Genomic DNA, 27973 nt, shown 5'->3' with positions numbered 1-27973 from the left:
TCAGCAGGAGGCGGAAGCCAATATATCCGCATCCTTTTGTCCCTAAGACCTAGGGCTGGCTCAGGTATGTCGGCAGAATCTCACTCGAGAAGAAGGGATGCATCTGAGGGTACGATTGAATTCTCGGAACGCACTACTACCGCCACCAGACGCCAGTTGCGTGCATCATTGGGAAAGGTTATTTAACGACGCGGCTATGGGCTGCAGTTTTTTGTAAATTAAATTATAAGAGCGAAAAAAGAAACCCACCCAAACTGACCCGAATGGCGTTCCATAAGGTCCTGAAAAAACGGATAGAAAAACACCAGTTGGACTCTGGTGTTATAGTTGGGAACAAAAATATCATTAATATACTTTATGGTCAGTGCGAACGATCGTTGTGGACCAAGGCTGGTAAAAAATGGACCGCTGCTCCGTCTCACACTCCGGGAGCCCTTTCACGAGCGAATCCGTTCCACTGGCTACTGTTTCCGCGAAAGCGCCGCCAAATGGGCGTTTTTCGGAATGGTTTTCACACAATTTTTCATCCCATGCTCGACAGATCTGACCCAATGATGATATGCCTGATCGTGAGGTTTTGGACCAGAACGAAATTGGTGAAAAATGATGTTCGAGTTTTTAGCGCCTGCTATTGAAGGTTTGTGGTGAGAATTTTTGAATTGCTTCGAATGTGGGAAGGATCGAACTGAGATCAAAGCTTAAATAATACCTTATTTTGTTTAAGAAAAATGAGTTATTCTTCATTGTGTTTGTTAGTGAGGTTCAACGAAGCTACACCGCCATGGCATATTCTAATTTCGTGATATTGCCACACTACATCGACGTTCGCTCAATGATCTCATCTTTAGGTTAGTTATATTGTGAAACTCCTATGACTCAAGGCAGCAGAAATGCGTGTTGAACTTCAATCGATAATTCGAGATCAAGTTTTTGGTTTACTTTCATTTGCAAGAACATTTTAAAAGCTAAAATCAAGAAAAAATCTATTTCCTACGAATCATTTGACCGTCAGGCGTCCTCAAGCACATATAACTTTCCATTTTCGTACGACAATTTTTGGCGCGCTTTTAAACCACATCAGCGCCGATGTGTTCTTCCCACATTTTCGATTTCAGTCGAATTCAACAATAACAAAGAAAATAAATAAAAAAACCTCATACAAACCACAACCCCGGAAAAAGATCCGCGCCCAACTGCACAGACCTACTGCACAAACGGGGGAGCGTGTGGGGAGTGTAAACGCTCCCGTCCCGCAGCTAGAAAGTGAAATCAAATGCCCCGAACCTTTGGAAATGCATTTCCTGCACCCAAAGCCAAGGAAAAAAAGGCGTTTACAGCGCGAAAAACTTGCTTCCTTCAAACAAAAGTGAAACCTCTGGCCTTGGTTTGGCTTTCACTGGTTTTGGGCTGCAGGAAGCTGACGCTCAGCTTACACACCGTGCACCCGCGTTCCCGCGCCTGCAGGCTTTCGATTTAAATGTCCTTCCCCGGGGGGGGGGAGGGGAGGGGTGTGTTGTCCTTTGTGATCGATCGGCGAGCGATCGGCGAGCAGTTGCGGAAGGATATTTGAACTGCGCTCTCTTTTTTAGTTGCTTGGGACAAATATGAAAGTGCAAGGACGCGGGGAAAAGGAAAACGAGCAACAAATGGACAAAACGTTTTGCAGGACAGTGTTTGGTTTGGTCGATCACCCACACGGCAGGAGGGATGTGGGGAAAAAAGGCTAGCCAAAGAAATAAAACTAAAATCTCCCATCGGAACGGATGTACACTCACTTGCACACGGAGAACATCATATCCCTTTTTTTTGCGTTTGCCCTGGGCAGCACAAACACCGGACTGGCTGGCCGACGCCGCCGGGTCGTGTTACGTGTGGTTTTATTTTGCGTGTTCGATTACAGCTACGGTGGGATGCTGGTTGTGAATGAATTTTGGATCAGTTTACTCTGTCGTGCTTTCTTCAATGGGACCTTATTCAGCACCGTTCCATATTGCTTCCAGGAATTTGTCCTTCCCATTGGCCACAATGGCAGTGTGCGATGCAATTCGAACGATAATTAAATCTAAATGATCTTGTGGTGGGAGAGAGAAGATTGAAATTGAAGGAGATTTAATGTCGGAGGTAAAATTACACGGCCGTAAATAGCTCTACACTTCGAGGAAGAGTTGTCATGGTGAAGAATGTCTCAGGTTTTAGGACAAATAGGATTAGCAATGAGGATGGTTCTCACGATGGCCCTTTTCCCGATAGACTTTTGAATGGTAATGTGAATGGGTAAGACATCATATCGGTTTAATCTATTTTTTGAATGATTTAATGCTTAACTTTTTGTATTAAAAATGTATAAAAATCAATACCAGCGTTTGCTTTTGACATTCCAAAAATGATTGTAACTTAGCTGTCAAGCTGTTAAATTTTGGAGTTGATGTACACTGCGCAGCATGGTTGCCCCAGGCTTGCAATAAGTACGTGCATTGTGTTCCATTTGTAACCGCATGATAAAAAAAACCGCACCGAAACCATTAGGTGGCGATAAAGTAGATCCCTCGTCGGAAATTGTAACAAATCAGTTATCGGGGCTAAAATTGTTGCCATATCCGACCAGCGAAAGCCCACCCCCCGTTGGTGTTGCTCGAAACCTCGAGCAGCAGCCACAATGCACTCGGACGGTTTGGAATGTGCATCATCGAACAGTATCGCTTAAATGCCTCAGACCGGGCACATACATATCTCGTGCTGCACCCGGCTCTGCACTTTAGAAGCTGAAGCTCCCTCAAAAGTGCATGTTTTCAAGTATCTGTCCGCATAGGGGGCTTTTTTTAATGTGAGCTAGGGTTCTTATTTGAAAGTGATTTCCGTTTGCGTCGTTTACATGTTTTTTTTTTGCGATCGAAATGGGCTGGGCAGGAAATGGTTCTTTGCATCCGAAACAGGAAATGCAACGGTATAGCGCACTACTGTGCCGTCCATCCAACAGTCCATCTCGGTTGCGCGCGAAAGTGAAACCACACGATTTTGGCTAAAGAACACCCCGAAAAAAAAGGTCACCACGGTAATGTGCGGCTGGTGGTGGTTAGGGGGGAGGGGGGAGGAGGTTGTTTGAAATTTAAGAATGTCGTGCTTATGGTTATGGCTCGTTTATGGTTAAGTGGGAAGGGAAGAATGGAAAGGGAAATCCTATCGAGTTAACATTTTTACAACCACCACCGAAATGGTTCGAGAACCGGAACCGAACCAATGCGTCACATATTTGTTGGTCACATGCATGTAAAAAGAGGATTCGAATCGATAAAGCGTAGTGTAATATTGTTAAAATTAAATTCAATTTTTTTGTAGATGTTGTTGGCTGATAAATGTAAATGAAATACTTCCAATGAAAACGTTTATGGTTAAATGCTTCCTTAATGTAACGTTCACCTTCAGGCATCAACCATACTATATCATAGGTTGTATATTTACCCGTCCTTCCCAGACAAAAGCCAAATAGCTAATAATCGGGACGTTTACGTGTTGTGACATTCCTGCAAACTAGAATTCCAGCCTTACCTTTTCCTTGGCCTGCCGATCACAATTTATCCCACACATCGTCGATTTGTTACATCGTTATCCCTGCCGTTTTTTTTTTGTTGTTCGTCACCATATTTCCTCCCGTAATCAAAGTACCTTTTTACCTTTAAACTCTTTCAGGCTCGTTTCACACGACACACAACAATCAAACACGTGAATGTAACACCTTCGTAACCTGTGACACATTCCACATTGTGCGACAGAAAGACCGTCCCGGAACCCACGGCCGGCTTTACTAGTTTCTCCGTAAAAGCGTCCACCGATCGCTAAGCAGCAGAAAAGGATAGACTTTTATTTGTACAGAATCGATCTCACCTTTTTTTGTGTTTATTTGCCACCCCGAAAGGAAGATAAATTGCTCGGATAGGGAAACATTTTTAACTCATCAATTTTTGGCCGTGTTGTGTGGCTGAAGAAGAAAAAGGATGCTGGCGAAATGGCTTCAAGGAATGTTGCAGGTTTATTGTGCAAAAAAAAAAGGAAGGTTAAAAAGGACACTAAAAGAACCCGATCGGGGGGAAAAAAGGGTAGCTCGACCGAAGGAAGGGTGAACAAAAAAGTTTGAAGGAAACCCTTCGCGCCCAGGTAGGAACGGCAGAGAGATGCGCGTGTGAAAAAAGCGTAAATCAAGTTGCCATTTCGGGACCATGTCTCGATGGTCGATTATGGGTCGATGATGTGCACACGGTGCAAGGTGCGTTGCCCAAAACTGCTTGCGCAGGTTTTTCAATTTCACCACCGCTTGCAACAGGAAAGGATTACCAAAACCCTATTTTCAAGCCTTCCATTCTGCTCGGTCACAGTCACCCCGGGAAAGGGGTCCTGCGCAAACACACAGGGAAAAAACACGCAATTTTTATTGCCTTTTGCCACACTGGCGCACAATGGCGAAGGGTTTTTGGCGTTCTTTATCGCCGGATGAGGAGGAGATGATTGAAGGATTTTGATCGTTTCTTCCCCGACAATAGGGGCGAGCGATTGTAGAGGTGGAAAATAAATGAATCTAAATCCACGAAGGTTGAAACTGCGCGTCCGCTGCTGCGTCATTTGGGAAGGATTTGGTGGTGTTTGGTAGGTGTCCCTTTTCTTGTGCCCTTTCCACCTACCCACAGCGTACCGCGTTTGAAGTCGCTTTAAAGCTGTTGTGCCGATTTATTGTTATCCTTTTCTTAGTGTTCGTATTGTGGAGAAGAAAAAAAAATCACACTATAAATAAAACGACCTGTAGCTTCGATTCGATGCGATCGCTTCGTACCGCTCGGGACACACGGGTGTATCTTATTCTCGTGAAAGAAGGTTGCACACGTGAGTGCCGATTCCGGGGCGAGAAGTGGGAATCGATTTTTCGGCCCAATCGAAACCGAAAGGGAATAGTGGCCCACGGGTTACGCCTTTATCACCTTTTGTCGAGTAGGTGGTTTGATAAATATACTCTGTGTAAGCGTGATCGTGATACACCCACCTACCTTTCGTGCTTTTGCCACACCGATACCCGATGCTCTAAATCATTTTTATTGACTCCGAAACGCCTCACATTTTTGGCGGAATTTCTGTCGCCACCGTAGTACCGCTCAATCGACGGTTCACACTTTATGGAGTGTGAAAGGGATGTTATTTATGTGCGGAGTTTGCAGGTATTGGGTACAGGTGTGGTTAAGGCAGTCTTTGGGGTACGTCAGTGCAGCGTCTGGTCTTAAATCGTACCGAGAGGAACGTTTAAAGGAGAGTCGTTTGTTTAAGTGCACAGTAATTTTAAAATTCAGCATTAAAAAACTATCTGAATGTAAAAAAGAGTCTGTTTTCTTGCTTATTATGTAAAGTAAACTCTGAATCAAATTTATAATGTTGCAGTCTGCAGATTGTTTGAAGGAAACGTAAAACGCCTGTTGAAGGAGTTAAACACAAAAATCATATCTCTCGTCGGAAATGTCTTTTGGCGTAGAACACATTTGGGAGTTCCTATCCATTATTTGATCATTCTTCAACACTTCGCCAATTGTCAATATAGTCTTGATCGTTCTTCATAACAAAAACGATGTATTCTTATGTATTGAATTGTATTAGAAACACATGAATTAGATCACCCCTTAAAGATTAACTTGTTGCTGTTAACCAAGCAATATTTCAAGAAATTAAAAGTTATGTTAGATAAGCTTGATTTAATTAAATAGAATAAAAAACAAGTTGAACCACATGACTCTTACTTCATGAAATTGATAATTATCCTTAGGTTTTTAGGTTTAATAATTTAGGTTTAACTAAATTATATCATGACTTCTTTAGGTGTTAGTTTGAAAAATATATTATATGTTCTTCAATTGAAAAGCAAACATAATGTAATAATGCAAAATGCATTGCATTATGTTGATCAATAAAACAGTAATTTAACATATCGTTTGTTCGACTAATACACCAAACTTGTTTTGTAGGAAATGTGGCTAATCCTTTTGATGAGGTAACGTTAAATATTTCATTTTTATTTGTTATCAGTATCAGTTTAGCTGAAATAATTACAGCTACAATTATTTCTATTTGTTTTTCGCAATATAATATTCTAATCAATAAAGACTGAAAACAATATAATTGCGTTTTACAACCGTCCTGATTTGATTTCAACACTTCTTTTCAAGCAAACTAAACCTGATGTAATCCCTTCCCTATCCTTTGGCTCTCCATCCATAAACAGCAAAATCTTATGCACCGACACGATCACAAGACTCCACACACACCTACTTACCCCTACCATCCATTAACGAATGGATCGGATTTCAACACCAACGCGCCTAATTCTGCACATCCACATCCGAACGTTCGCCAAAGGTGTCCCAGACACGCTGTCCTACTTACATAATCCCATGATAAATGGTCCCACCTTTCTTGCCGCTTTTGTTCACCCATTTGCCTCCAAAACAGCCTCGAAATAGCCCGCAAAGGTAGCCCAAAAACTCGTGCGCTAATTATGATGTAAAACCGCGCCGGTCAGGTGTGAGCGGAAGGAGCAGAGACGAGACGCACAGCAAGAAAGCACGTGCTCTAATTTTAGCCACACCATCAACACAGCGGCCTAGCGCGCACTCCTGGCGTGCAAAAATAGTTGCAAACTTCGGTCTGCCCATTGTGTGTCTGTGTGTGTGTGCGCGGAAATAATCGGATCGGTGTCAGCTGGTGAGAAAAGAAGCTTTCCTCCCGTGTGTTCCGGGCAGTATGTGCAGCGAACCCAAAAATAGGCTTCCACCTCCAACGTGCCAACGCAAGCGGTGGCCGGATTATAAGCGCGGCGCGTTACGCCTGATAGGTAACAGCGTTCTTCCATCTCGCCAATATCAGCCTCCGGCTGACAATACCTGGCCGCAGTCGCACACGTTTTGTCAGGTAAGGGTCGGGGCCTAGCCTTGTGTTGGCATTCCCATAAAGCAGTGTGCGGCTGGTTGGGCTGATTTTAATTCGATTTCGTCAAGAAATTTCGGTGCTCGGTATTGATTCATGTGTGCAGCACACGGTCCAGAATGGTGGAAGCATTGCGTTGTGATGGCCCCGGTCAAACCCGCAGCTTTCCCCGAGAGTGGTCAGGAGAAAAACAAACGAGCTCATTATTTACGACACCGTGTAGTGCTTAATTTGATAATGCTCCCATATAGGGTGTGTTTGTGTGTGTTTCGACATCTTCCTAACCCGCGTCCTTGTGCGTCCCCGGCTAATCGAAGGCAAAATTTATATGCACAACGCCCGCCCCCTCCCATTCGGCGGCACTGGACACAGGAGGTTTGCTTTATGATATTAATAAAAATGGCCCAGGGTGACCGTCGTGCTGTGTTTTAATTTGTGAACAAACCACTCACTCATCTACCGCTACGCTCATCCGCCGCTTGGTAGTAGGGCGGCGGTAATAATCGCGCTCCATCTAGAAATAATTCACCGGAACCGGGTGTTAATCAGCCAAACCCGGGTTCCTGGCTTTTCCGAGGGGGGGGAGTGCCATTTCCGGTGTCACATTCGTTGTGGTTTGTTAGCTGACCGCCAGCATCGCTGTGTGTTTGTGTTGTGTGCATTGGTTGCAATCGTGTCGTACAAGCAATTTAACAAAATGTATGCCCATTGTTGTTTAAGGCGTACGGTCAGGGCAATTGCTATTGGCACTCTGTTTAGCTCGCGATGGCTATTTGATTGTATTCTAATTTATGGCCGGTACTCGCTGCTGGTGTGGGGATTGATGGCAAGTAGCATGAGGGCGGTAAGATTGATACTGTTTCAATGTTGGAAAGTTTTTATGTACCAAAAAGTGTGATGTCTTTATGATTGTGATTAGTGTTTTTAATGCTCTTAAAACATTCTTGGGTATCTCCAGAACGACAAATTAACACTTCGCACCATATATGACCACTCACGCGGTAGAGGCAACGGTTTCTATTTGAAAAGACAGTCGATATTGAAACTTGAGGATGATTTGGAGGGAAGATGAACCGATTCACCGATCACCATTCAAAGAGCTTGCTTCACTGAGGTTGTGTGTTAATGTTGGTGTTCATGTTTCTATTTTCTATTTCAAATCTGATTTCGATTTTTGTTCCTAACCTGTTTGTTTCTCCTCTGAACATTGTTTGCCCATTTGCTTGGTTTCACCAACGTCATTCACCAATGTCACAGATGTAATTTCTAACGTGTTTTTGCTCTAGATAATAGTAGCATTATTTATGTCACAAATTTGCATTGACAAGGTCAACGTATCAAGGCCACATACGCTGTATATGTGGTATCTTTAGGCATTAACTCTCGAATCAGTCTTTGTTAGTTATCTTTTTAGCTAAAGATTCAATTTTGGTTTTTATTAGGGTTATTATGTTGGACCTGGTCCTTGTACCTGATACTACGAACCTAATGTTAAGGCCAAATGTAATAAAATCCTATGAAAAGTGAAACAATAAATTGATATTGTCTGCTTTTTTTTATTGCAATTGTACAATTGAATGTTCTATATTTATGTTTATTTGTTAAATTTCGAGTCTTGGAGCTGATTTGTTTGCCTCTTCACTTATTTTTATTTCCATTTGTATCGACTTATGAAATCTGTGGAATAATGGTTTATGTTGTTAAAATGCTGTTAAAAATACTGTAATATTACTTATTCCAAAGCCAAATTATTTTGTTTTTGCGTTACGATATTCTCTTATTTATCATATGATTTCGTATTTACTCTTGGTTCTATTTTCTACTTTTACACTAACCATTTAACCCCATAACAGAGTATGTATCAGCTTAAAACAGAGCATCAATACTTAAAGATGTAACTCTATGTTCTATGTCCACTGGCTTAAAACTTTCAAATTGATAGCGGAACTTGGGGCAAGTGTGCCACCTTAAGCATTTCAAGTCATAACTCACTAAAACGTGTTTTTCAAAAGCCGATTTAAATCTCATAACCATTTTACATCTATTTCCTCACTTATAAATGAGTTTCGCTTGAAAAAAGTGCAAACAAAACAGTTTTTGAAGCGTTTTAAAAAGGGTCCAAAAAGTCGTTGTTTTTTAGGCTATGGGGTAAGAGTGCCACTCGTATGGGGCAAGACGGCCACCTGGTAAAAATAACCGTATTTCTTAGATAATTGGAAATTATTACGTTTGTAGCACTAGTGTATATATTCCTACATGTATTTAGTCACCAATGAAGCCTTTTTGACCACCAACTGTACCAAAATATGGTTTGTTATTGTTCTGTTTTTCTGGCGTGGAATCCGCTCACAATAGCGCACCATTCCGCAGCACGCTACAACAATATTTACATTTTTGACAGCTCGTGCCTATGAAAGATAGTGGCACACTTGCCCCAAATAGAGATAGCTCTTTTGCCCCAAAAGTTGTAACTTTTTTGAAATGGAATTTTTCTGTGACAAAAAGAAAGTTTTTTTCAACTAACCCCACAAAATATTTCACGTTTTCTCAGCTATACGGTGGTGTAAATATTTTCTCGGTTGATTGTTCGCATGATTTTTGAGAGCTTATTTGGTTGGATTAAAAAATTATAATATTCTGCTCAATTTTGAAACTCAATATAAATCAGTTTAAAACAATGGGAAATATCAATTGGTCTATATGAAATTAGGCTCAGAATACCTAGTCATTGGAAAGCAACCAACTGTATACACAATTGATCATTAAACTAAAGTTTTTAAGGAAAAATGCTTGGTGGCACTCTTGCCCCGTATGGCACACTTGCCCCAAATTCCGCTATTCACCATCAGCGTTGTTGCACCGCATCTCTCCAGCAATAAAAAGAAGCCATTTTATCTAATCAAACTCTTCGGTCGCTTGACTCGCGCTCATCCAATTGCGCGCTTCCAATTGGCGAACGCGACCTGAAAGGGGTTGCGTGTGTATGCAACAGACATCAACCCCTTCCCTCTTAAACAGTCGCACCACGCATGCAACAACCACCAGATACACACATACGCGCGCGCTTCAATACGCCTCAATGGCGTTCGTTCAACCATTGCTGTAAAAACCCTTTTGCTGCCCAAAATCACGCCAACCAAAACGGGCAACTCCGCCCCTGTTTTCGTTCACCCCTTTTTTTTTATTTTTGAAGCACTATTCTCATTTGAATATCGAGTGTTTGTGTGTGTGTACGTGTGTGTATATGTTACAAGCGTGTGTTGCGTGTGCATTGGTTGGGAACAGAGCAAACACTCCCGCGTATAAATAACTCGGAAGCAGCAGCATGATGCGCACGGTGTGTTACTAATAGCAAACACATGAGAAGATAAACTCAAGTAAAAAAAAACAACTCCACTCTCTCGCTTTGAGCATGGTCGGACGAGGAACCCTTTTCTTGCTCTTCTTGCTGTGTGTTTGCTTTTGCGTAATAGGGGTAGCTGCGCGCTGTGTATGTATGCGTTCGGTTGCGTGTTTGAAAAAGGGGTTACCGTTTTTAAACGGGGTTTCGTCGTGTGTCTCGCTTTTACACAAGTAAAGGGGCAAATGCGTCTCATTCTATTCCCGTTTTCTTACCGAAGTTTTGGTGCACACACACACACACCAGCTTTGTGTGTATGTGTTTATTTTTATGTTTCCGTGCGTATTTTTATGTATCTTCTCCCTGGTGTGGGGTTGTAAAAATCTCGCCCAGCGTCCGGAAAGGAAGAGAATGATTGCAATCTTTCTCACCCACAGTCCGGTTGGTTAGTGTTTCGACAAACGACAGGCGACTCGACTGCGGAACTCGACAGGTTCGTTTATCTTCCTCACATTCTCCTAGCGCTGCCCTCCCTTATTCTCCCCTTCTCCACGCACAACACGCACACTCACGTCCAACCCAATGAGTGATGGTGACACTGACAATGGAACACACCGAACCGACACAGCGAAAGGATTTCGCTTTCAGCTCCATCGCTTCCTCCCCCCAAAGGTCTCCAGCGACCCTTTTTGCTCCCCTTGTTCCTGTCGAACGGAAAAAAGCAGAGCACGAAGCAACGCGCAGCAACGAAATGCCATAAAAAGGGTTCAGTTGCGGGGGCTTTGCTTTCGATTTTCTTCCTCACGCACGCCGCAGTGGTTCGTCGGGGGTGGACACAAACACGGAAGACCGTCCGTCGAAGCGGGGGAGCCAGGAATTGGACCGGACTTGTATGTGTTGTGCTTTCAACTCTCACTTTTCCGGCGAGGTGAAAGGATAAAGGATAACGTGTACATAATGTGGGTTTCGCTGCTGATGGGTTCTGGCACCGTTACGTTACACATGCTCACATAACACAGGGGTGTGTGTGTGTGTGTTTGTGGGCATTGAGTGTGGGGAAGGGTCCGAGAGACGACGGTGCTAGTACGCATCAGGAAGGAAAGTCATAAAAAGCATTGTGACTGGGTGGATGGGTGGTGGATCAGGAAGGACGCATCGGACGCATCACATAACGATGCCGCACAAGGGGTTACGTACGTGATGAATGAGTTGCGAATTTCGCCCTGTTTTCCGTTCATCCCTTTCGCTTTTGATGGTCTATTTCTTTATTTTCGATCGTCGACGGGGAGGAAACAGGAGGAACCTTTGGGATTGAACTACATTTCTACACCGTACGTATCTGTGCGCAGTGTGTGTGTTCGAACGAGGGTGGTCAGTCGGACGAGGAGAAGGTTTCCGGTTTGGGGAGGGATGTTATGTTGGTTACCGTTTTATTTTCGCTTGCTCAGCTTGCTCAGCTTGGCAAGTTCGTTAGTAACAGGGGATGCTGTGGGTTGTTTGTTTTTATTGAATTTTGTTTCAACCCGAAGAAAGCTTCCTACTTTGCTATTAAAATAGTGAACAGTAATATAGAAACATTTGGAGATGAAATATAAAACACAAATTCAGAACAAGCCTTAAAAAATGAAAATAAAATAATTGCCAACTTCTTTTTTATATATTAAAAGTATAATATAATGAATCTCGTGCAAACAATACGAAAAAAAAACATTTAAGCAAAACAAATTAATAGAATAAACAACCAAGTCAAGTCAAGTAAGAACTGATTTGACCCAACAAAGAAACAAAGAAATATGCACATCGACATAAATTCCAGAAAGAAATAATTAAAGGAAGAATGAAAAGTAATTTACAGACAATTTAAAGTTGACTATTAAACTAAAATGCAAAAAAAAGCCAAAAAAGGAAAAATAATGAAAAAGATTACATAAAAAGTTATTAAAATGAACTCAAAAACTGGATCGATGGAAATCAATATGTGATTCTCTAAAAATAATTAAAAAATTGGCAAAAAATCGTTCATAATTTATAAAGCAAGCAAATACTGGGAAGTTTTGTTTAGTTTTGCTCAACTTCAACCAATGGAAATTGTGGACAATCTTGCTCTCTTTTATTTACAAACATTTCCGTCCATGAAGATGCTTCCACACCCTTGCCGTTGCAGCATATAGAAAGGATTTTCGCTAGCCCTCCTCAACCATGTCAACCCCCACCGCTCCCCTCCCATTCAGCATACCCGCACACGATTCTTCTGTCAATCATCAAAACGTCCCCGGCTCCGTCCGTCCACACCGTCTGTGAACCCCCCACACAAAACAAAACTGAGCGCCCTAGAGCACACATACACACACACACCGGGGCCGTCGTAAAACCGTTTCGCAATCAATAATATTTTCCAGGATGTGATTAATGCGATTTTCGTTTTGCGTTAGTGGCCGTATCTTCTAACACAGGTCGAAACCTTTCCCTGTGTGTGCGTATGCCTCTCTCGGCGTATGTGTCCCCTTTCCCTTCGCTTATTTGGCCAGTGCGTTTGGCCTTCCTGCTATCTCTCTTGGCCACATACACACATACACACCTATCCGGAAAAGGGACACATGTGACCGACTGAACACACACACGCACTCTTGCCATCCGCCCCAAATGGATCGTAACGCACGCGTGGGGCAATATAACAAAAAGGGTAAGATTTATTATTTCAGCCCTTTTGTTGATGGGGGGAGGTGTGGAGGGAGGAGGAACACTCCCCACCGGAATAAAGGGCGCAGAAAAGCCAGTTCTCTTATTCCTGGCGGATGAAGGGAACAGGGTGGCCTAGTAGAAGGAACGGATTGTGTCAGCTTGTTGGGGGTGGATTTCTCAAGGCAAGAATATAAAGATTCCGCCATTTTCCCCTTTCTCTCTCCCTCGGGACACTCAACTAACGGTACATATATAGCGCAGCGGAAGAAGCGTAACGGGAATGGTAGATAAAGTTTTCAACCCCAAAAAACCCGGTGGTGGTCGCTCTACGTCCCTTGAGGTATTGGTTTTGGTGGCTGGGGTGGATAGGGTTGGGCAGTTTTTTTTTTGTTTATAAAGCATTTTCGGTATCGATTTTTGCTACTGCTTACGAGGGTGTAAGGAAATGGTGTATTTAAGATGACCCTTAAATAACAGGGAGTATGGTGTGTGGTGATGGTGAAATGGTGAAGCCATTATCAAAGGTTGAAACTGGTGCCTATTTCTTTCATGACGTATGGTACGAAATTTACCCCAGTTAAACCGTTTTACCAGAAACACATGCTAAGAGTTTTGGCTGTGATTGAACCTTATTTAACCTTTCGTTTCGTTAGAAATTACAAATGACAAGTTTTTTAAGTTTTCACTTCTAAACGCTCATCTAAACGCGCACTGTCCTCTACGTTCCCCTCATGATATGATATGGGATGATTCTTGGCTCAAATCATTTCACTTCGATTGCTACTCAGATGAAAGCGGGAGTTTGTTTTTCCCAGAATTGAAACTGTTCTTCATCAACGTCACCATCACTACCACCACCATCATCGTCATCATTATCATCATCATCATGAATCTCCAGCATCATGTCTCAACGCGTGTCGTCCGCTCTGCGAGCCTAACTTTCCTCGACAGGGAAGGGACAACAGTGAGAAAATTCGTTCACCGCCCTCGGAACGGACACGGCCCTCCGAAACCGTTCAGCGTCGTGTGAATTAAAAATTCGTCTTGTTCAATAATTCAGCAAGCATAAAGGCTATTAAAATATGTATGACCGATGTGTTGAATTGACGAATTGCTTGCCGTTCAAGTATCACCGTTCAGGGAGGATGCGCGTTGTCGAATCTTGCCGACACATTCTTGCTATGGTGAGCGATGTGGGCGAGACTATTACAGTCGTTAGGTTGATGTTAGGAGTGGTGTTAAAATAAATTTAGGATATGTTGTTATAAAAGCAGTTTATGGGGCAAATGATAAGGAAGAAGAGGAATGTTTTTTTCATAGATGAATTTGTGTTTTAACCATTATTTTCTAGCTTCTAGGCATATATTAGCAACCCACACTGTGCATCTCGTCATCCAATTGGCATGGAACCGATTTTTTGTCCACTTTCCTATCATCTAAAGCACCATCAAACGCAACATTCTCTAATTCAATGCTCAGTGTCCTAAGTTCCATTCGTCCTTTTAACGTTTTGGTGAGCATCCCTTCGCCCCCCCACCACCACCACCACCACCACCAGCTTTAACTTCACCGGAAAATGTTAATGAGGATCGCGTATTACGATGGCCAACCGTGTACCGACCAGCGCTTGTTCCGCTACCCTCTCCCCTACTGCGTGCAAATATGCTTTGCTCCCATCTGAGCTGATTGCCGCAACATCTTCTAGCGTGCGAAAAACACATTGATTGAATTTCCAATTTATGTTCGGGGCGAATGTTTTCATTAAAATGTTATTTGATCTTCGAGAGTGCTGCTGAGGCGTGTTCCCTCCCTCCCCTATCACTCGGTGGCTCGTCATCGTTCGTCAACCGTTTGGTGAACATTCTTTCAGCGTCCAGCAAAAAAAAAGAGAGAAAGAGAGAAAGCATTCTGCGTAACGTGCCACACAGGCAAATAGCGCAGGCATCGATGCAGGAATTTGGTGCAATTAAAAAATTCTAATGACTCTTGACATTGCGTCCCGCCTTGGAGAGTTCGGTCGACTGAGAGGGGCTTGCGAAGCCATTTCTTCTCTCCCTCAGTCGCTCAGTGTGGTCTCCGGACTTCTTGATGTCCACTCAATACCACGATGATTAACATATTTTGATTTCACGTCCAACGTGCCAACGTTCCAAGCCCCGCGTCGTTTGTTCGGAAGGTGACAAAACTAAACGCTCTGTGGCATTGTTCGCTGCATGACACTTCAGAAAAAAAAAACACGGACGGACATTTCAACATCAAATTCAAAATAGTCTTGCGTTGTGAATGGTTGCAATTTCTTTCCCATACCCATTATGCATTTAATTTCAAATGCATTCCCACCGGGCGTGGCGGGTTTTGTTTGTTTGCTCAAAATGTGCGAGAAAAAATGGCACAGAAATGACATGAGTTCTGCTATGGTGCTGTATTAAAATCAAGAAGTGCATTGTTGTAGCGCTGGATGGAAATGTTTGTGTCAAAACGCCTAAAACTCGCCTCCTGAATGAAGGACCACCACGCGGCATTTGATGCATTGTTCTGCAGCATAACTTCCAGATGGGAACTCCCAGAAGGGAGTGCACCGGTGTAAGGGATAATATTTGAAATGTTTGCTTATGAACACGTCAAAAGCGATGTAAGGAAATATGTTGCAAATGTTCACATTGAAACGATCTTTGCTAAATCATTCCAAGTTTCTTTAGGATTTTGATTGTTTTCCGTTCAAGGAGAAACCTTTTCTCGCCCGTTTGTTTGCAGTGCAGTCAATTTTGTTTTCGTGTACATAACCAAATAGACAAATACTTGTAGAAACTCGTTCTCCGAAAGATCCTAACTTTTTTGACCGGAGTTCGAATTCGGGGCAAAGAATCTATAGAGCGCACAATACACCAAAGAACCATCCCAGGCAATGTTGAGCGTACCCTTTTACAACCGCAGCTATTTGCTCAGTGATAAGTAGGCCAGGAAGGAAAAAGGATTCATTTCTTCCGACGGGTTAAAGCGGCCAACAAACGGTTCGATGTCTTTTACCTTTGCCGCCGGAAATGTACCATTGGCAGTGTTTGATTCCACCGACGGTACTCGTGATAAGCAGCAGACACACGTCCACGCATATGCGTACGAGAGTCGAACGATGTTACACATCGGGTCCACCATCGTTTTTGAAAATAAATCTTCCTAGTGACACTTTACGTTAAACCAGTTCGTCTATTTATTTCATTGCCCACCACCCTATAAGAAGAGAGCAAAAGGGAGCGGGAACTAGAAAAAAAACGATGACTTTGACACTTTTTTTAATGTGACCACGAGCATCACATCCCCGAGCTACTGCGTTTGGTCGCGTGCTAGTGGTGCTGATGCGCTACCACTGGCTGTCATGGTCACGCCAGCTTCCCCGGCTGCGTTGTTTATACGCTTGTGGATGCGCTTTTTTAAATGGGCGCAGCGCACATACGCAGCACTACCTTGCCCTGATGATGGTCATAATGAGGTATCTAGCTCTTGGAAGGGAAGCGCGCGCGCGCGCGCGTGCTGGTACATAAGAATAACAACAACTACAAAAAAACCCGAACAGCATCCCAGCAGCGGCATCACTGCTACTTGCGGTTGCCACAGAATGGTTGAGATTTCGAGAGGGGGGTTTCTTGTGCCTCTTGAAGGGAGATAAATGATGAACCATTGTCCGCCGTCTCGGCAGGAATCGGTTGAAGCGTGTTTGCTTTTTTATCCCTGCTCTATGCATCGCCCCATTCGAAGCAGTTTGGTGTTGTTGTTTTCCTTTGGAGGCGTGTGTGTGTGTGTGTGTATGTGGTTTTTTATGATGTCGGTGTGTTCCTGCTTATTCTGAAGGGGTCTCCTCATTCCTGCACCCTGGGTTGCGATGTGATGGGATCTTCGTAAAAGCAGCTATTAAATACGTACTTGTCACCTATTTCACTCCCCGTCCCCAAAACAGCCCAACCAGCACGAAGGTGTTGGTTAGTGTATTTTTACGCCGTCCCAATCCCCCGTCCTTTCCGTATCGAGTTACCACCGGCTCGTGTACCGGCTGCATGTACTACTCTACCCCTCGGAGTTGATGTCTATTTTTAGCTCCATATTGCCCCAACGGCATACGTCATCGTTCCGTCTGTTCCGAAACGGGAAGTCGGGTTCGAGAGTACGTATGCATCATTCAGAGAAGATCAGAAGTAGATTCCAGTTCTGTCTTTTGGTTCTTGTAGCAAATTTTGTGTTGTGGTGGAGCTCTTTTGCCAGAAACAACGCCACGTACGACAAGTGACACCCAGAAGGTTGTTGACATCGCAGCGGTGGCGTAGCTGGTTGCATAAAGCGCAACGCTTCCAATTCCGATGATGGCGAATAACCCTTAAGCTAAATCTAACCATCGTCCCCGGCACGCGATATTCAATCAAGCCGATGTACCTCTTGAAGCGTTCCCCAGGGAAGAGTTCGATCGACGGGACTGCTGGGACTGCCGCTCCGAGTTAACTCTTGCCTCTCCTTTCGAACGAGTTCTCGCGTGGTCCCCGTTTGGGCGCATTGGTCGCGTGCGGGTGCGCTGCAACGGTGCGTGACCGCTGACATTTTGTAACGTTTGATTGCTTCCTGGCAAAAAAAAAAAAGGTTCGAGAAGCTAGCACGGTGAAGCGCGCCCACGCTTCCCTGGACCCGCAATAAAGTAAATGATATTTTTACGACTCTTTTAAATCGAACGATGGGAAGTAAGAACAGAGAGCAAGAGCCATACACATGCACGCGACGCACCCAAAAAGGGGTGCTGTTTTGGGGGAGGAAGTTTTATTTTTGAAACCCCCCCCCCACCCCCACCCAACGCGCCTTCCTTGTTAGCTTGTTTTTGTTTAATGAGAAGCTTCCTCTTTCTTTAGGGAAGTAAAAACCAGAAAAAAACGATGAATTCCCCCTTCGGTCGCTCAAGGACCTTCTGGTGTTTCTGGTCTGACGGATGTATTAATTTACATGCGTGATGGTGAGACTAAGATATGGCTAAAGGGCCACCCTTCGGTAGCAAGCACTAGCTAGCCTAGGGAAAGCAGGGGCGAAAGACTCTCTGCTCTCTCTCTCTTTTTATCGGTGGGTTCATTAGCGTACGGGCGTCAACCAGTACCGCGGAGGGTTGACAAATCGAACCCCATGTGAGGGTTAATGAAAATGCATACATTCCTCTTCCTTTTGGTGTGGCTTTGCCAACGGTTGCGGGAGGGGGAAACGAAAAATTGTGTCCGGAAAAGTCGTGTTGAAATCGAACACACGTATCGCATCCCGCTTTTGCCGGAATGATGGGTATCGTTTTAAGGAAATTAACCTTTTGCCGGCACGCGCTACTAACGATCTGCTAAAGCGTGCGGCGTGTGCCAGCGTGCGTGAAGGGGAGGCCTGTTGGGGAGCCCGGGATTGTGCCCGGGTTTGATAAAGCGAAGCGCGCGTAAGCACGAGACCGAGAAGTAATCTGATTAAATATGAATTTATCGTCTTGTTATGCGATAGAGCCACGATCAGGCTTATCGATGAATCGGTGGGAATGCTTTTTTTTGTGAATGGACGAATGGGGTCAAAAAGAGAATTATGTGCCGATTCGTGGAATTATTAGAGAAAATCTCGAACGCGTTATTAGAAACAGACAGCGATGATTGCCGAAACACTGTAAGGTGGTAATGAGTTGTAAATTGTATAATAATATAACATTTTTAATATATTTAACGTGCGTTTCAACAAAAATAGTACTATTGAATCATACAAAACATGATAAATATTGTGTTAATGGAAATGTTATTACCGTATGTTTGTTTAAAGCTACAAGCATAATTTATATCATACATAATAAATTGGATATGATTTATATAAAAATATCAATCTTATCCGAAACATTGCCACTAATAAGTTAGGGTTTATTTAATGAAAAATCAATAATTAATCTAATAAAATTCAAGACAATTATGTATACTATACTGCAGATTAATTTCAACCAGTTGTTCTTGTTTGGCAAAACAACCGTTGTCTGTCAAAGCCTGCCTGTACCACTAGTGGACTTGCCTCTCATTGACTTATTGATTACCATATCAAGATAGTCAGTCCTACGTATGGGAGAACGATCCATTCGGGACTTGATGGGGATGTTAGTAAGTCATACAAGTGGCCGACTGTACCGCGGAACCGGCCCAACCAGTTTTTTAGTTGGTTTAAATAATAACTCGTAATAACTAAATAATAACACTAAATTTGGCAAATGGAGTAGCTTAACTTTCATTAAAATTTGGTCGATTAAATGTAAATTAAGAAATAAGGCAGCCAAGATAAATTATTATAGGGTTCTTAAGCTTCAGGGATACTCAGTTTATCTTGCTCGGTCGTTTCGGGGTTTGTTTCCATCACGAGCTTGTTGGTAAGTTGCAGGATTTCTACGATTTGTACAATGATAAGACTTAACTTTGGTAAATAGATTATAAATTATTGTAATTATTATTGAAGAAATAAATCATAAATATGTCATATTAATATGACACTGCTACAGTCGCCAATACCATGAAGAGTTTGATAAGTAAGAGAATGAGTAAATGTAGTACAGAAATGCCAACGAGCGGATGTAGGATCATAAAAACAGAGACCTATTTTATTCATCTGATATGTTCTATACAGTACATCCATTGCACATTACAACTTTTTAAAACGAATGTTCAAACAAGGACCTGTAATAAACTGTACGTCTTTGAGATTCAATGTTGTGTAGTAAAATTAAATAATACAAAATTAAAATTGGATATATATACAATTTGGTCATTTAAATAATAGAGACTATAACTCTAACATATGCCATTTTTCCAAAATTGTGCCATCTCTCAATGGTAACATGTTGCAAAAAGGGCTTAATAATGAATTAAACTACCTCTGCCCACTTTAACGGCATCTGCAGTGAGAGAAACATATTAAACAGTTGTAAATAAGGAAAAGGCTCGCCGATTAATAGCCATCAAAAGTTAATTTCATGAGACACATTCGGCCAAAGCGCCAAAGGTCACATTATATTTCGATTTTCTGTCCCAGAGAATAAAAGCAAAAAAAAAAAAAGGGAAAAGAAACAACCCAAAATGGCTCCACCCTAAGCGAACGGGATGCTGCTATCTCGTAAATCTTCTACCCACCAATCCACCCCGTTCGGAACGAAGGGCTTTTCTCGATTCCAACTCTACCACCCATTTTGGGTGGGTGGCTGTGGCTGAAAATGTGGATCTAAAACTTCTCCAATCGTGCCCCGGGTTCATCCTTTCCCTACTGTTGCGTTGCTGTGTGACTGTTTTCCAACCAATGCTTACACACGGGGTCTCCCGGGAAACGGATTTTCAATGCCGGCCATTTTCCTGATGCTTCAAAATACACACACACACACACACACACGCACATAGCACATCAAATGTCCCCCTTTTTATTCGGGTAGGCAAGCGCAACAAAAGAAAAACATAAACTGCCGTATATATGATTTCTCGTATTTAACCCTTATTATATTCGGGTTCCGAAGTTCCATCATCTCGGTGTGCCAGCGGTGTGCGTAAGGGTGCGCTGCTTTCCTACCAGCCTATCCCACTGCCCACTCTCCCAACCACCCACCTGGGTGCCTGTGTTGATGTTTTCTTTTTTGTGTGTGTGTGTGTGTTGCTTCTTCGTTAGGCGCGAGGGGTTAGTAGCGGGAAACTTTGATCCTTTCGCATTCGGTGCCGGGGTTTCCCTCGTTATGGCTGTCATCTGGAGTCTACCACGGCTGGCGGGAAAACCGAAATGGAAACGGTCGGTTGGGTTTTGCGATTTTCGATTCTCCCGTTTCGATTTTTTCCTCCGAGCGCACACCCACCCACACCCAGCACAGCGCATCACCGAGGGGTTCGAGAGTTTTATGTACTTTCGGCCTTACTCTTTCTTTCCATACACAGACTAACACACAAGCAGACACACACACACGCACTCACCCTCCGGAACCGGGATAGGCAAGGGCAAGGGTTGCTCTGCTGCAACGGGGTTTAGTGTTTCGTTTTCATTTGACCCTGTCGGAACGTCACCGTCGTCGTCGTCGTCGACGTCCTGGTCGTAGCAGAGAGATGGATTGGCCCGTTCGGTGCGGTGAACGGCCTGGCGAAAAGAAAAGCGAAAGTGAAACACAATCCTCGCTCTCTCGCAGCAGCGGGGGCCCTGGTTCGGATTCCAAAGGGGGTGATAAGTTTTCTCTTTATCCCTTTTCCCGCGCACACTTCCCCACACACTTCTTCCGTGTTATCAAACTTCCCTTTTTTTGCGCTGCTTCCGGGATGTCCGTCCTTCTGGCGGGGAGAAGAATGGAAGGAGGAAAACTTTCCAGGGAGATGTGGTGGCCGCTGACGGGAGCATTTTCTTCCCTTCAAAAAAAAAAAAAGTAGAAGGAGGGAAAAAGCAACGCTGGCAATGCCTGTGTGCCTGTGTGTGGTGGATGGTTTTCTTTTGGTTACTTTGATGGGTCACCCTTTTGCTCGGGGAAAGTCTACCTATAATTTTCTCGTATTTCATTCCGGGCAAAGTCGAGGGCAGATCGTTTACTGTTCTTATTTTGAGGAAAAGCAATGGAATCTTTTCAATGATTCGCTATGATTGCCTTTACTAAATTTTGATATTTTTTAGCAAACTTGAAAATAAAAGTTAACAAACAGTAACAAAGGAAAACGTAGAATAGATAGGCTAATAAGTATAGATGGGTGTAAATCAAGGTAAAAAATAGTTCGTTATCATTGCCCGAAAATTTGGATTATTTGTCAATTTGAAATATATGATTTTTAATCTCAAGAAATCAAGAAACTGTCAGTGGGACGACAATAATAGCTAAATTTTAATTTACCTTTTATTTGTGAAGCAATGACTTTGATTAGGGATGAAACAATAACTCATCGGTTATACGTTAGACAGTAATGTGTGACTTAATTTATAGTTAAAATGTTTGATTCATAGTTATTTTTTCCGATAAGAACTGCAACATTAGAGCAAACAATATGTTTTACAAATTGAAAATTTAACTTACTTGTTGCACAAAGTTTAATACAGAAATAAAGCCATAAAAGATGTATTAAATTTTATTCGTTAAAACCATCTACAATAACTCTAACCTCTAGGACGATCGATCAGGCAGTTTGTTAGCGAGCTCGAGCGAAATTCGAACCATACTTGAGACGTGCCAGAGCAAACAGAGAATTCACCAAGGAAGGAAAAATAAAGAGGAAAGAAAGGAGTTATTCTGGATGATAAATTTATGCTTTCACTGCGTTCGTCTTCTTCCTACTGCTCGGAAGTTCTGCACCATCGCTACCCCGTTCCCCAACCTATTGTTCCACCGAAACCATCGGGCTGGACTTCCAAAAATTGCAAAGGAAGGCAGCAAGTTGCTGTTATTCCTGTAGGATATTGTTCCTCTTTTGATCAAATGTTTTGTACTTTTTTTGTGTGTGTGGTTCTTTTTCTTTCGTTGTTATCATTGTAAAAACTTCCTGCGCCGCAAAACAGGAGGAAAAATCATCTCGAAATGAAACAGGATGGTTTGGGAAGGAAAATTCCCCTCTTGGCTACCTCTTTTCTCACTTTTATGTGAAAAGGAATTTTCATCACGAACAGCAGTAACAGCTTGTCTGGGGTGGGCTGTTGTCTTGTTGGGGACTCGATGGAACGTAGCTAAGGGAAGAAGAGCTCAATATTGAAGAGATTAAACAATGCTTTCGTTGATATAGGGTCGGGAAAAGCCTAACCCCTTGCGCAGCAGGGTTGTGTGATGCGAGGGGAGAAAACCAAGATAAAGAGTGCTCTTATCCCTTTGCTTGCCACAACAAGGAAGACTTTCCTTGTGGTGATGTTGTTTTGCTGGGCTCGCGTAATTTTTCCATTTTATTTCCCAACAAAACCAATCGGATTGTGCGTGGTTGATACTGGTATTGCTTATTTTCAAATTTACTTGGAAGGCCAATAGCTTCAAAATAGGAGCCACAGTGTGCGTTTGGATGATAAGAAACAAATAGCAAAAGAGTAAGGTCTTTTGCTACTATGCGCAACGCAAAACGAAAGGGAAAATACGGTCAAATCCTTCTATCAAAAATTTATGACCCTCATAGACGCCTTACCTTCCACCGCTTGCACCCACTGTTGGACACTGATACATAGCCAATTGGTATCCCCATTTCACTGGGACAGACACACACGCACAAAGGGATATAAAAACGAAAGTAAAGGAAAATATAAAGGTCCCGTTTTCCTTCGCTGTGAGTGTACGAGTTGCGCGTGCATCAGAAAACTCCTTCACTACGTTGATTTCTTTGATTTTCCCCAAATTAACGGTTTTGTTAACGAGGCAATACCCGAACCAAGTCACTGCGGAGACTCACTCCCCCCCTCCCTTATTCGTTTACGTGAGGGCAGTAAATCTTGCTCCAAAAGCAACCCCTTTATTGCCCCGCTGCACACAAACCTAGCCGAGCCCACACATTCCATTTTTTGTTATTTGGGTTTTCCTCCGTAGTCTGTTATTTTTTTTTTGTCATTCCATACAGTTTTCTTTCTGTTAGCGGTGTGTGCGTACTGCGGTGTTGCGCACATAGCTTTGCCCGATAGTATACAGTTATCCTGAACCTGGGCTCACCCCCACCCCCCAGTACCGTAACGCAATGCCGCAACGGGTTACTTAAAGGATTCGGCGATTCGATTTCCACGGTTTTCACATCATCCCTCTGTTTTATTTCCACCGCCCTGGGCCGCCCTTTGCACAGTGGAATCGGCAGCGCTTGCCGGCATAACGGGCAGGGCCGGTTTTTCCTTTCGAACCTAAACGAGTGGACCGTTTCCTTCCGCTCGGTCGGAAATGGTTGAAATGGCAGAAATTTAAGTCGTTACGGTTTTTATTGCACATATGCGAAACTACGGGTGAGTCGGGCTGGCCCGGGCGTTTTCTCTCTTTGGCGAGGGGTTTGTCCGGTAAAGGGGGTAGCCATGGCTTGTTGGGTGTTGTATCGAGGGGTTGCTCGATACGCACGGCATTGTGTTTGTGTGTGTGTGACTATTTACTTTTTTTTGGCAACTTTTGTTGCCGATTCGAACGCGATGAAACGCAATTGGAAGCTGCTATTTGGTGCGGGTTTTTGAAGAGCTGTTGCGGTGGTTATTTCAGATGATTATTGATATTTTATTTCTTTATATAGGGAACTATAAAAACGAATGGATGCCTTGCAATGTTTTTCAGTTAGTATTTTGCTCTAGTTTGCTTCACTGGGATACAGGGACGGCAAGTAAAAAAATATATTTATTTTGGATAAATACGATATTATTATATGAAACTTAAGTGATTCATTTGTTAAAATAATATTTTTATTTTTAATGTAAATCCTATGAAGAATATAAAAAAAAGTTTTTTAGGTAAATATTGTTTGTTATGATATTTACAATATTTATAATGTCTAAATCTACCAATAAAATATTTTGCTAAGCAAATAGTCATTTTTCTGTGAAATAAAAGGAGAACAATCTATATGAAACTTACAACACTAAAAAGATTTTTTTAAAACACTATTTAGACTCTAGCTGCCCAATCAACACCATAAACAAATATAAAAAACACCTTCAATAAAATATGGCCTCTTACCGGGAGAACAACCAATGGAATAAAGCCATTACCCCTTTGTTGACACATCATTATTCACTGACGCCATTTTCTACCGCACACAGCTCATTACCCCTTTTTCTCACCAACACGTACGGCAAACTGCCATCGTTAGCACCGAGCACCGAGCAGAATCTAACCCTTTTTTTATGGGCAGGAAAGAGCATCGCACGTGATAAATAACAACACATTCGTGAGGCGCGCCATCGCCAACGACGCCACGTGCTTTGCTTCATTGCGCAAGCGTGCAGCCCAAACACACACATACACACGGGAAAGGGTTTTATGTTTCGAAAGGGTGACACACACATATATCAACCCCTTTGCTTCCGTCCTCGGTCCCAGTCTGTCTCCCCTCTTGCTTGCTTACCAATGCGGGCAGAGGAGCGAATGCGTGTGTTTAACCCCTTTGGCGATGTGCGTATATAAAAGCATAAACACATATAAAAACGCACCTAGACCTACCGCAGATTTTATGGGCACCAATCCAGCTCGTAACGATTGGGCTCGAAAGGGTTGGTGCGGTAGAACTCTCCCATGCGCACACATAGAAATACGCATCGGCTATATACACTTGTCTGAAGCAAGCGGCCAAAGGATTACCCTTTTCCGACTACCTGCTTCTTCGGAACCCTTTTTTTCCCAAATTCACCCTTCCTTTGTGTGTCCCCTCTTAACCCATTAATGGTTGACGGTTTTATTAATGGCCGCGCACTCCCTTTTACCTTTTATTTTTATTTGCTGTGTGTTGGTATTGCGGAAATCGATCAACGATTGTTTTGATTGATTTTCCTAAGCCTTGTCCAAAACCCCTTTTTACGATTGTTTCCGTTCCGTTCCCTGTTGGCTGTTCGGTCCCTTTCCCATCATCGATCGCAAAAAGGGTTTCTACCTCGGGCAAGCGAAACAAGTGCATAAGCCTGAGCGTAAAAGGAACAGTGAAAGGATTGCTGCCCAAAAGGGGTTTTCGGAAGGGGCTTGCGAATATGGAAGAAAGTAAAGGGGGAAAAAACATGAAGGACCCCTACCGACTACCTGGAATACAGCAGGTCTTTTGTGTTTGTAGCTAATGGAGTATGGGTTCGATTTCGAAAGGGTTTCGTGTTTTTTTTTTTTTTTTGCAAACAGCCCAGCAGTGGAGAAGAAACACAGAAAGGGTCCTTAAACACGATTAGCGATAATTGATTTTTCAGTGCTTCAGTGCAAATACACAGTGCAGACCGAGGCGGATGATCGATGCGCTCTGCATTCTGTCGATTGAACCGCAGTGGAACAGGTTACTTCTAATCCTCTTTTCCTTCGTGTTGAGCCAAATGATTTTATCATCACGATGAACGATCTGTCTTGTTTTGGGGAAGGGTTTTTTTGCTCTCTTCTTTCTCCCTCTCTTTCTAACAACACAAGCACAGGTAGGGCTCGATGTGGAACGATCATTAGTTTGTGTTGAAAGATGGAAACCCTTTTTCTGGACGTTGTTGGAAAAAAGCGGTCATGTTTCCACCCGCATTCGATGTAGATTGTGATCGTATTTGATTGGAGTGATCTGTTTGTGACCCTTTCGCAGGATTGTGTTATGAGTTTTGGGTCGGCCCTACTTGCTGACATTGTTCGAACTGATCCGGAAGTATTCGATGATGGCAAATTAGAAGGATAGGTTGATTTTGGGACAACATGAAGGAGATGTTGAAGGAATAATAACTGTACATGGATGAAGTTATCCACTGGCTGTATCGACTCTTGACAAATGGAACATTTACTATTTTAAAATTTTCTCATCTCTACTTGAGTTTTTAAATGGATATCTTTACGAGACAAACTAGCATAAACTCATGTGTATAAAGTCTTATCAGAAGCTCAACATCGTTTAACTGAATTGATAATGAATTTAATCAAATGGATTGAAAGTAGAAGTTACAAATATCTTACTGGCCTTCTATACCTCGAGGATATTTTGGCTAAAATTAACAAATCTAGAATTCATTATTGTTTTTAGATTCTAGTTTTGATAAAAAAAATTAAATAAAAACCATCAAGATCAACACGTATTAAAATATTGTAGCTAATTGTACAGGACACATCAAACAAGAACAGCCAAGTATTGCGTCTTGTTGTATATTTGAACCTCATTAGAACCTCATAGGACATTATAGGACATCATAAAAACATATTTCAATATTCGGGACACTTGCTCAACGCTATTTTTTCGATCAGTTAGTTTAGTTGGTATGATTCCTTCGTTTAGTAAATAAATAAGAATGTGTACAATTCAATAATAAAATTGTTGTAAAGGATCGAAGAATGGACAACCATACAAAACACATTCCAATATTCTTGATTCAGGCAAATTAAATAGTTAAAGTTAGCAGTCTCTCGCAATTAATATCAAGCGATTTACTTTCCAGCTCAGCAAACATCTTTCTCTCCTTTGCTGGCAATCACTTGCAGCAACCCCGTTTCATTGTTGTTCCATTGGTCACCTCTAGGCATCCTTTTTTTATGCTGATGATCTGAGGTTGCTTCTTCCATTATTATGATTTAATTTTTAATTTCCATTTCGCGGGCGCTTTTTCATACCTTTGAAGAATGGTTTCTTTTCCTCCGCAGGGAGCTGCTGCTGGTGCTCGACAGCGCTGGTACTCGTTCGCACCCGCATTTTACCTCTGTGCTGTGCAGACGGACTCGCCCTTCAACCAGCATCCCGTTCCCGGATACTGGTGCAAAGTACCTACAAAAGAAAAAGCCTCGGCAATGGACCATCATGGACAATCCACCAGTAGCACCGTGTGCCTCAAGCAGAGACACTCACAAAAGAAGCCGCTGATTTCAAAGGCACGGAGCATTAAGGCACCATGGAAATGATCTTCAGCGGGAGAAAAAGACGAACACGAATCAAAGATAAGCATTAATTGTTCGCGAAGGCACGAACAACCCGCAGCCTTCGGCCAACACACCGGGTGAGCAGGGAGCGAAAAAAGGAAGAAGCAGTAATCCAGACGAAAAAGGACATTCTGTTTTCACGGTGATTTGATAGAGTTGCTTTGCCGCTCAAGGGAAGAGTGCAAATCAGTAGCAAGAAGGAAAAAACAGGCCGACATAACATGAAAAACCTGCTTTCAAACATTAAAATGAGAACAAATTAGCAAAGGAAGTAAACCGTAAGGCCACCACGCACCAACCCACGCGCACATACACACACAGTCACACAGTCAGCGCGGCCGCATACCAGCGAGGTGGTATTTTAATATGAGGTTTCGGGGGATTTTTTTATGTTATTATTGAAACTCATTCCTTTCCTTTCTGTTCTTTATAGTGGCAATAAAATTAACCGC

At 42.8% G+C, this 27973-nt stretch overlaps 1 protein-coding gene across 1 annotated transcript; it reads left to right on the top strand.

The window, feature by feature from the left end:
• The first annotated feature begins 781 nt into the window (after positions 1-781).
• Positions 782-27596, top strand: LOC121599072. Its single transcript, XM_041926574.1, has 3 exons — positions 782-848; positions 10732-10787; positions 27249-27596. The coding sequence occupies exons 1-3, from the start codon at positions 782-784 to the stop codon at positions 27501-27503; spliced, it is 378 nt and encodes a 125-aa protein (XP_041782508.1). The 3' UTR covers positions 27504-27596.
• The last annotated feature ends 377 nt before the right edge of the window (positions 27597-27973 follow it).

The sequence above is a fragment of the Anopheles merus genome, chromosome 3L, assembly GCF_017562075.2.
Source record: "Anopheles merus strain MAF chromosome 3L, AmerM5.1, whole genome shotgun sequence".
Classification (NCBI taxonomy): domain Eukaryota; kingdom Metazoa; phylum Arthropoda; class Insecta; order Diptera; family Culicidae; genus Anopheles; species Anopheles merus.
This window is presented reverse-complemented; position numbering and strand designations above follow the sequence as displayed.

Bases quoted from the DNA above. Each gene is read 5' to 3' on its own strand.
- LOC121599072 (XM_041926574.1), top strand. From the start codon at position 782: ATGGCATATTCTAATTTCGTGATATTGCCACACTACATCGACGTTCGC. The intron at 849-10,731 runs GTTAGTTATATT...TCTCACCCACAG, and splicing joins CTCAATGATCTCATCTTTAG to TCCGGTTGGTTAGTGTTTCG. The intron at 10,788-27,248 runs GTTCGTTTATCT...TTTCCTCCGCAG, and splicing joins TCGACTGCGGAACTCGACAG to GGAGCTGCTGCTGGTGCTCG.